General features: G+C 50.3%; 3 protein-coding genes across 3 annotated transcripts; 2 read left to right on the forward strand and 1 right to left on the reverse strand.

The window, feature by feature from the left end:
- Window positions 1–148: 148 nt before the first annotated feature.
- BDV37DRAFT_274748 (sulfatase family protein) lies at window positions 149–2,132 on the forward strand (the record flags this gene model as incomplete). Its single annotated transcript, XM_032085294.1, has 5 exons — window positions 149–479; window positions 532–1,010; window positions 1,064–1,550; window positions 1,614–1,726; window positions 1,782–2,132. 5 exons carry the CDS (start codon window positions 149–151, stop codon window positions 2,130–2,132), a joined length of 1,761 nt encoding a protein of 586 aa, XP_031937441.1.
- Window positions 2,133–2,367: 235 nt separating this feature from the next.
- BDV37DRAFT_297194 (putative beta-glucosidase precursor) lies at window positions 2,368–6,702 on the reverse strand (the record flags this gene model as incomplete). The annotated part of the gene is made up of 5 exons (XM_032090278.1): window positions 2,368–2,636; window positions 2,667–3,650; window positions 3,777–3,949; window positions 4,148–4,818; window positions 4,858–6,702. The coding sequence occupies 5 exons, from the start codon at window positions 6,700–6,702 to the stop codon at window positions 2,368–2,370; spliced, it is 3,942 nt and encodes a 1,313-aa protein (XP_031937442.1).
- Window positions 6,703–7,438: 736 nt separating this feature from the next.
- Window positions 7,439–9,395, forward strand: BDV37DRAFT_258675 (general substrate transporter). Its single transcript, XM_032083073.1, has 2 exons — window positions 7,439–7,580; window positions 7,635–9,395. Exon 2 carries the CDS (start codon window positions 7,673–7,675, stop codon window positions 9,206–9,208), a length of 1,536 nt encoding a protein of 511 aa, XP_031937443.1. The 5' UTR covers window positions 7,439–7,580; window positions 7,635–7,672; the 3' UTR covers window positions 9,209–9,395.
- Window positions 9,396–9,695: the final 300 nt, after the last annotated feature.

A 9,695-nucleotide genomic window follows, 5' to 3' on the forward strand; every position in this document is an offset into this window, starting at 1 on the left:
AGACTAATCACTGTGGTTCTGTCGAGGTCCCATGGGGAGATGGTTCAAGGTATGGGTTGAGACGATAGATTTTGCAACGTTTATATACCATCGGTATGTCACCAGGCTGTCCGAATCACCAGAGTTCAACTGAAGTACAACGTCCATGATGAAGTTTAGAAACCAGATCCTGGCTACCTTGGGCCTGATTGGAGTGACTGAGGCCAGCCTGGGCTCATCCAATGCCGTTAAGCATGTTGCCCACCAGCATCCAGGCTCGCAGCGGCCCCCAAACTTCCTCTTCATTATGTCCGATGACCAAGATCTCTTACTGGACTCGCTATCCTATACTCCGTTGACTATGAAGCATATGAGGGACAAAGGAACCACCTTCAGCAACCATTTCGTAACCACGGCCCTCTGCTGTCCGTCAAGAGTTAGTCTGTGGACAGGACGTCTAGCACATAACACCAACGTGACGGATGTTCACCCGCCGTGGGGTAAGAGCATTGACTTGACAAAGCCTTCATTGTTTACTGACTCATTGAGTAGGTGGATACCCCAAGTTTGTTCAAGGAGGGTTTGATAAGAACTTTCTCCCCGTGTGGTTGCAACAAGCGGGTTATGACACTTATTACACGGGAAAGCTGATGAATGCACACTCCGTCGAGACTTATGCTAGTCCACACGTTTCTGGTTTCAACGGATCAGACTTCCTACTGGATCCCTACACTTATGACTATATGAATGCGACTTACCAGCGGAATCACGATGCCCCAGTCAGTTACTTAGGAAGACATACAACCGAGGTACTGACACAGAAGGCCATGGGGTTCCTGGAAGACGCCCTGGATGGAGAACGTCCTTTCTTCCTGGCTGTCTCGCCAATTGCACCCCATTCAAACATGAATGGGACATACGGTGCCGGAAGTGGGCCGTTATGGATGGATGAACCTATCCCAGAAGACCGCCACAGGCACCTTTTCCCTGATGCTAAAGTGCCTCGTACAGCCAACTTCAACCCTAAGAACGTAAGTTGTCTTTCTCCTATATGGGGGTCTTCAGGAAACTGACTAGAGAACAGCCTACTGGAGTCAGTTGGATCCATGACCTTCCTTTCAGGAACGACACTGAGGTCGAGTATAATGACCATTACTATCGCCAACGGCTCCGCGCGTTGCAGGGCGTGGACGAACTTGTTGATACCCTCATTACTCGGTTGGAGCAGAGTGACAAGCTTGATAATACTTATATTATCTACACCTCCGATAATGGCTTTCATATCGGCCAGCATCGACTACCCCCAGGAAAGACGTGTGGGTTCGATGAGGATATCCGAGTCCCATTTTTCATTCGAGGCCCTGGAATCCCAGAAGGAGCAGTGGAAGACTCTGTGAGCACCCATATCGACCTGGCTCCGACCATCTATGAACTGGCGGGGATTCCGCTGAGGGATGATTTCGACGGCGCTCCTATGCGCATTCTAGGGAATAGCGTGGAAAACCTGCACGAGCATGTAACGGTTGAATATTGGGGACAGGCGATGCTTGAGGGAGGACTATCTAACCTTGGTAAGACCCTGCTACCATTGCTTTCAGTATCTGGAGGTTCTAGGGTGCTTACATCTGAGCCAGGCAAGCCAACTGTGCCGAACAATACTTACAAGGCGGTTCGTATATTGAGCGAGGAGTACAATCTCTATTATTCTGTATGGTGCAATAACGAACATGAGCTTTATGATCTCACGGTATGTCATTGAACCGCTAAAGATGAGCAATTCTAGACCGCTGACAAGACATTAGAGTGACCCGTATCAAATCAACAACCTCTATGTCACCGCGCAGGCCGTTGACTCACAAGACACACAGATCATGGGACACAGCCTTTCGAAAGTAGTTCCAAGGCTTGATGCTCTCCTTTTGGTCTTGAAATCCTGCAAAGGGACTTCTTGCATCGAACCATGGAGTGTGTTGCATCCCAATGGATCCGTGCACAACCTTCGAGATGCCTTGAATGAGAAGTACGATGCTTTTTACAATGCTCAATCCAAGGTAGCCTTTGACCGATGTGAGTATGCATATATCCTTGATGCAGAGGGACCACAAGAAGCACTAGCATATCGAAATGGATACAGCCTGGATGCGTGGGTATGAAAGTCTATAGGTGGGCTGAATTGCACTTGATGGACAGAGTTCGGTAATGGCAAGGGGAAATTTTGTCTTAGAGAAGATAGATCTGAGAATGAATGGCTTGTCAAGACATACACGTATAGAACATTGTAGATCACGATAAGGTCACGATCATCTAAGCGTGACATGGACTAGATACACACCGTTAAGGTTGTAGCGAGTGAACTAGCTCAATAAAAGCCGAAATTACGCGTGCGCGTCATAGAAGTGTTAGGTCCAATTCTTGAGAGTCGACTAACGCGGACTGAGTTAATTGATCATCTAACAGGCCTCTGCGCTCCCCGGCAAGCGCTGACTCCACCTCGATAGCCACGTCGCGGATCCGGGCCATCGAAGCCGCCGCAATCGCCCACACAGCCCCCATGGACTTTAGGACGCCGATGTTCAAGGCTAGGAAGTTGCGGCCTGTGCGAGTCGACTGCTGGGGATTAGCAGTAAAGATGGCGAGTTGGACGATGGAACTTAGAACTAGCGTGCAGACAAAAAAGGGGCTATGACTAGTCACCGTGGTCGTTAAGGACGCTAGCTTGGATAGGTTAACCGCCGCACCGTATACTTTGGCTGTGTGTATTTGAGGATTTGCTGAGCTGGATGTGAAGGTTGGGGGTCGAGAGCAAAAGATGTGACTAGTCACGGGCAGGAAGGCGAGGAGGTATGATTTCGGAAAGTGTAAGTATATTGAAGCGCAGTGCATTATCATGAAAGATTGAAAGATCATTTGATCCACGTCACCGTTATGATGCAACATAGCCTGCTTGCCACTAGGCAAACGGTGAAACCAGGCCGAGATGGTGACATCGAGAATATTAATAGTTTCATGGGAGACATGATTACCGCTCGCTATCAGGCACCTTCGAAGTATGGTGGCTGCTTCAACCCTATACGCCGCGGAAGAGAAATCGCCATCATTGTGAAACAGGGCCTGACGGTCCATATCGCGGAGAGAGGTTGGAACGATTCCCAAGCGGCCATCCTGGTATTCGTCCATTTCACAAGGCAGGGGAAGATCCGGTGTCTCTATCGTCAGCTGTAAAGCGCCTTCGACTTGCACAGCCGCGAGAAGGGTGTCAATAATGAAGATTTCCCACCACGTCCGCCGGGCACTCTCAGCCCCAACAGGATTCTGGACCTCCATAGCGTCGGAAAATTCACGACAATGAAGTCCAAGGTCTAGACTCAAAGCAATCGCCTGTCCAAGGCATTCCTTCGCCTCTCGTGGTTGGGTTCGTGCATGCATGATGATAGACAGAAGCAAAAGCGCTTGTACCTTTTCGAGACTGGCATCTGCCTCTTGAACGGCTGTTCTTAGCTGATGGGTGTGGTCCGGGACATTACTCGCAGGGAGGTAATGTAGGCTGATGAACTGTACTACGTCCAGCAAGTAGCCGGGGGGAGAAGAATGCAGGAATGCGTCGTGAGGCGCCAAGAATGGATGCGCTGGATGGAAATGGAGGAAAAACAACGGAACCAGCTCGGTGTCCACTGGAGAGGGGAGCGAAGAACAGATCACACTCCCTTCTAGAGCAGCACATGGTAAAGATTCCAAAGGACTCATCATTGCATTGCCCGTGGGCTCGACAGGCAGTGGAGGGTAGTCTCCTATTGCACCTGGGTAGGGCCAAGGCCGCCCTCGTCTCCCTCGGCGACTCGGTACAAAGTGGCAAAAGAGACTTAGGTCTTTGCACCGGGTACATCCCGTCAGATTACCATCGCACTTGAGATGCTTTTCGCGACAGTTGAGACAGGCGACGGGGACCGAAGGAGGTAGGATGGAGGAGGGACTTGACGAGTGGTCCATGATCGGGAAGGCTGAGTGGACTTCGTATAGTCAATTGAGTGCGGTGGATGATTGGAAATTCAGTCAAATTAAATACTATGGTATTGAAATACACGGAATCAGCTGACCCGCTAGGCACGGGGCCCAATCAACCCTATTGTCGGAAGACAATAAATTACATTTAACGTTGAACATCAGCTACACCACATGGAATTCCAGTTCGCAATGAATATCCACCACACTGGTGCCAACGAAACAGTGGTACCTGCCCGGGTCTATCTGCCATGAATGGGTTTCTTCGTCATACCAACGCAGTTCTTCCTTGCCGATCGGAATACTGACGTCTTTCGAATCTCCGACAGGGACAAACACCTTGGAAAATCCAGCCAGCGTTTTTTCATACGTGACTAGCCCTCTCTTTTCAATCCGTTCAGAAGGGCTAATGTAGACCTGCACTACTTCAGAGCCAGCTTGTTCACCAACATTGGTGATGCGAGCGTGGACCGAGATGGTGGACGCCGCTGTAGTAGTCATGTACCCGTCAAGGCGAATGTCAGTGACCTCAAACCGCGTGTAAGACAGTCCATATCCAAACGGCCATAGAGGCTTGATACCGAGCTTATCGAAGTGACGATATCCAACCAACCCTTGCTCCCCAAACTCGCAAGAGTCGTTGGCTGCCTGCCCGGGGAACCATGCATGAGAACCGTGGTCCTCTAGCTGGCGAGGAAAAGTGATCGGAGTTTTACCGGAGAAGTTACAGTGACCTAGGAGAGCGTCTGCCAAGGCATTCCCGTTTTCCTGACCCTGGTACCAGGCCATGACGATTGCGCGGGCTTGGTTCACCCACGGCATTGTTACTGCGCTGGCTGCCTGAACGACAACGATTGTATTAGGATTAGCATCGCATACCGCCTGTACGAGGGCGTCCGTCCGGCCTGGCAATTGCATGTCGATGCGATCGCCCCCTTCGCCCTCAGAGTCTTTATTGTGACCGACAACAAGGATAGCTATATCGGATGACCTAGCACAGTCCACGGCGCGGCCCAGCAATGCGTCCTGATCCTGCTCTAGGGTAAGACCAACCCGCAGCCCTGAGACATTCGGAAAGAGGGTATTATCAAAAGATTCGATAGGTGGCAATGTCACTACATTATCCACCCTCAGTCGATATTCTTTCCCTGCTTCCAAATGCATACGAATCGTTCGGTCTTCACTGGAGCATCCTAGGAAGCCTCCAGTTATCCGCGACCACTGCGTATTATCAATCATCATTTCATCGTTGATAAACAGCTTAGCCTTGCCTGTATTTGCCACACTCCACGTATACCAACCAGATGCCTGGGGTGTCACAATGCCGGATGCCTGGTAGCAATATGGGTTGCCTTTGAGCGATTCCGGTACATCGCCATCACTGAAGAGATAAATAAGGGAGTCATCCCAATAGCTTGTTGTTATAGGAGGTCCCTGAAACTCGTGTCCGGCGTAGAAAGTCACCTCCAGTCCCTGCCGGGAGCCGTTGGGTATGGTGAGCGTGGCACCTAGTAACGGTGGGCGGAGACTAAACGGAATGCCTTGCTCATAAACAATATCTGTCTGTGGGCTAGCCTGTTGGATAGCCGTCGTAATGCATTCTTCAGGTGTAGTGATGTAAAATGGATTCACAGCAGCACTGCCAGCACCACCTGCAGTCGGACGGCGGGCATTGGGACCCAAGATAGCAACCTTTCGTAGAGCGGATGGTTGCAAAGGTAAGAGGCCTTCGTTCTTCAGGAGGACGAGACCATCCTGGGCAGCCTCACGAGTGATCCGATGAAAGGTCGGGTCGTCCGGCGCTTTCTCAGATTCAGCCTCATCGCCCTTTAGGGAACCACCAGAGGATGAGCAGGACAGCAGACCGACCCGTTCCAGTAGCTCCAAGACCCGTCGCACACTTGGATCAACATGCTTGGCGACGTCGATCTGACCTTGTACTATGGCAGCCAGGAGCTTGTCACCCCGTCGCACCGCTGGTCCCGGCATTTCCAGGTCGGTAGTAGCAATCAAGCTCTCAACGGTGCTGTTTAATCCACCCCAGTCACTCATGACTATCCGGTCAAATTGTAATTCATCACGCAAAAGCGGTTTCAGGATGGCAGGGCTCAAGTCGGCGTGGTATCCGTTTATCTTTGGATAGCTCACCATAGCAGTCAATGGGTTCGCATCAAGAGCCATCACAAAGGGTTTCATGTATACTTCACGCAGAGTACGCTCGTCAATGGTTTGGTCGACATTAAAGCGCCGCGTTTCGGTGTCGTTCGCGATAAAGTGCTTCATGCATGCCGCTACACCCTGGCTTTGGATCCCCTGAATCATGGAAGTCGATACCTTTCCAATTAGGTATGGGTCCTCGCCGTAGCCCTCGAAGTTGCGACCACCTAGCGGCGAACGTGACAAATTCATTGTTGGTGCTAGTAGGACCTGGCAGTGCTTGCGTCGTGTCTCCTGCCCTAAAACGCTGCCCACTCTCTGAACCAACTCCGGGTCAAATGTGGCCGCCAATGAGATACCACAAGGAATGAAAGTCGTCAATGAACCGTATGTCCATTTCGACCCTCTTGCTCCAGCTGGCCCATCGGTCATCTTCAAGCTCGGGATCCCCAGCCTGTCGATGTTCATTGTCTCCCACATATTTTTCCCCGCCAGCAGGGAGACCTTCTCCTCCAAGGTCAAAGCCTGAAGCAATTCCTCCACCATGAGCTTCTCACCGTGACTCATATTGAGCGGATTGGGAACCCCCTGCGAGTGAGATAGAAAGAATGAATTAATGATAGTTACAGGAAGAGGAAGAATAATCGAGTTCACAACTTCAAGTACGCTTGGCCATTTTGGTTATCTCAACTTACTCTGAATCATTTATATTGTGGAGTTCGAGAGAACCCCAAAACAAGTGTTATAGTATACTGCTCGTATCCAGGGCATCTTCGCCACGCAGCCTGCTAGATGCGATAGGCCACTCGGCGACCCTGAGATTTAGGTCTCGTAGGATAGGTGGGACTTCGCCCCACCGGTCGGCGAAATAGTGGGTCAATTCGAGAGGCTCCGTGAAAATATCATTTAGACTCCCGGTGGGATAATCTAGAGCCTGGAGCCAAGACTGCTAGGAGCTGTACCAACTGTGAGCGCCAGCCTGTTCATCGGCATATTTCTGTTCGCCTGGTGTACTCATTGGTTTGCTTAGTACGGAAATAACCCCTTCTATGCTTCTACAGTTTCATCGATGTATTGATATTCCAGCTGACGGTGTTGGAAAGTACAGGGCAACGTCCAGTAAACTACTACCTTTTACTTAAGGCTATATTATCGTGGGTATACCACTGGCCTCATACCATATCATGGTCCATTAATGGCTTATTTGAACACCAACGGCCCGGGATTGAAACTATATTCCGTCTTGGATATAGACCACAATGTGGTTCCGTCAAACGCTATTCCACATGGCTGAATTAGGATACGAACAAAGCGGGGGCAAAGTATGAGCCGGGGCTAGATATTGTTTCTCCATAATAGAGCCCCCGTATTTCGCTGTCATAGGTGGAGGCAAACCCTGGAGAAGGCTTGTTGGAGATTTCCTGGGGCAGGAAATGTGATAAAAGGTGAGCAGTGGTTTCACCTGCAACAGAGTTCAAGGCTCATTATATTCACATTAGTTGGGATTTTACCTTCTCCTGCAACTATTATCTACGATATGGCCCATTCCACAGACATCACAATGCCATCGACAACGCCCAAGTACACGTGGACCATATTCATGGTCATGATCTTTGGCTCCTTATCCTCCGCTGGATTTGGTTTTGACCAGGCCTGGTGGTCCGCTATCATGAGCTTGGACCAGTTCTTGCAGACATTCGGGTCGTATGACCAAAGCCAGGAGAAATGGGTTCTCTCCTCCAGAGATCAGTCAATTGGCACTGGTATGGGTTACGTTGGTGTCATTCTAGGCGTGATATGTGGCACGCCGTTGAATGAACGCTTCGGTCGCAAGATGACGCTCTATATCCAGTCCTTTGTGGTCGCAGTGGGTGTCATCATCGAGTCGACCTGTACCACGAGCTATGCACAATTTGTTGTCGGTAAAGCCGTTGTGTACTTTGGCGGAGGCATTGCCACCAACGCCATCCCCACATATCAGGGCGAGTGTGCTCCGCCATCACTACGAGGGCTCATGGCGGGCACATACAACGCGTTCCTCATGATTGGTGGCTTGGCAGCTGCTCTCATCGTCTACCTGTGTCGCCATATCACTACCGACTGGGCCTGGAGAGTTGTTGTTGTGGCGCAAATTGGTATCCCTGCCGTGGGTTGGATCAGCTTACCTTTCCTGCCAGAGTCACCGCACTGGCTGATCAGACGAGGCAGGCTCGACGAAGCAACCAGTGCCCTTCGCCGTCTCCGTGGTCCCGAATATCCTGCCGCAGAGGAGGTCATTATACTGCAACAAACATTGGAGGAAGAGCGGGAATTGCGAGAGGCTGCTAGCTGGAAGGATTGCTTCTCTAATGCGGTTAATCTCCGCAGGACAGTCATATGTATCGGGGTTCAGGTCTTCCAGCAGGCTCAAGGAATTTCGTTTGTCGCGAACTACCAAGCTGTTTTTCTATCCCAGATTGGTTTTCGCGAAGTGCTGCTTATGTCTGTCATTGTCTATGTCATCGGAGTGGTAGCCAATCTCTTAAGCATGGTAACCTCTGACCGATCAGGCCGGCGCGGTGTCTTGCTTGGTGGTGCGGCACTCCTCGGTGCGTGTATGATGGTCATCGGTGGGCTGACAACCGGAGGGCCGTCACATATGTCATACTCGATGCAGATAGCAGCGGTTGTCATGCTGATGCTGTGGTTCTTCTGCTTCCAGACCACCTGGGGCCCTCTTGCCTGGGTTATTACCTCCGAGGTCCCGCCAACCTCCGTCCGAGAGAAAATGGTTACGCTCTCTGGGTTTTCTGCCTACGGTGTCGGTTTGATCATCGTATTTGTGAACCCGTACACACAAGACGCCATTGGCGGTAGCGTTGCCTTTATCTACGGATCATTGTCGGTAGTGGGCTTCCTTTTTGTGTTTTTCTTCGTCCCCGAGCTACGGCAGCGAAGCCTGGAGCAGATTGACGAAATGTTCAATGAGCAATTACCAACTAGGGGCTTTGCGTCGTACGCGTGCAAGCGTCCTAGTGAAGGACGGGCGGAGAAAGAAATCGAAACTGTGGAATATGTCGAGACCCTTCCTTGAGTGCGAGCCTTGGCTCGTCCTGCTCAGTGGGCTGGCGTTCGGTTGATATAACCACTGACTTTCTGGTTTCTTGATGATGGCCGCTTATTTTGTTCCCTTTTCATCATTCGTCGCTACAAATTTATGTGCACTGAATCTGGCCTCAATCTATTGAGGTCAAGAACATGTATTTTACCACTGGATCTCGGAATGGAATATCTATAAAAAGTTCGATGAGGCGTAGTAAAAGAGGCTGCAGGTGGTGATATGGAAGCAGCAAGGGTAACGCTGCATCACAGTCAATGAAACTATTGTAATCATTATTTTCAGTAGATTGTTTACAATAGCTACGAATCTCAATAATCTATCTGACAGGTCCCTCAGAGTTTGTGCAGATAGTAATTAGCATAATGTAACGTAACCTATAAACGAGCGGGCCAGACAATCGGGCGGGCCACCATGTATTCCATATAAAATAGCACTTTTATAATTCAATTATCTTAACAAC

Source organism: Aspergillus pseudonomiae, assembly GCF_009193645.1.
Source record: "Aspergillus pseudonomiae strain CBS 119388 unplaced genomic scaffold BDV37scaffold_84, whole genome shotgun sequence".
Classification (NCBI taxonomy): domain Eukaryota; kingdom Fungi; phylum Ascomycota; class Eurotiomycetes; order Eurotiales; family Aspergillaceae; genus Aspergillus; species Aspergillus pseudonomiae.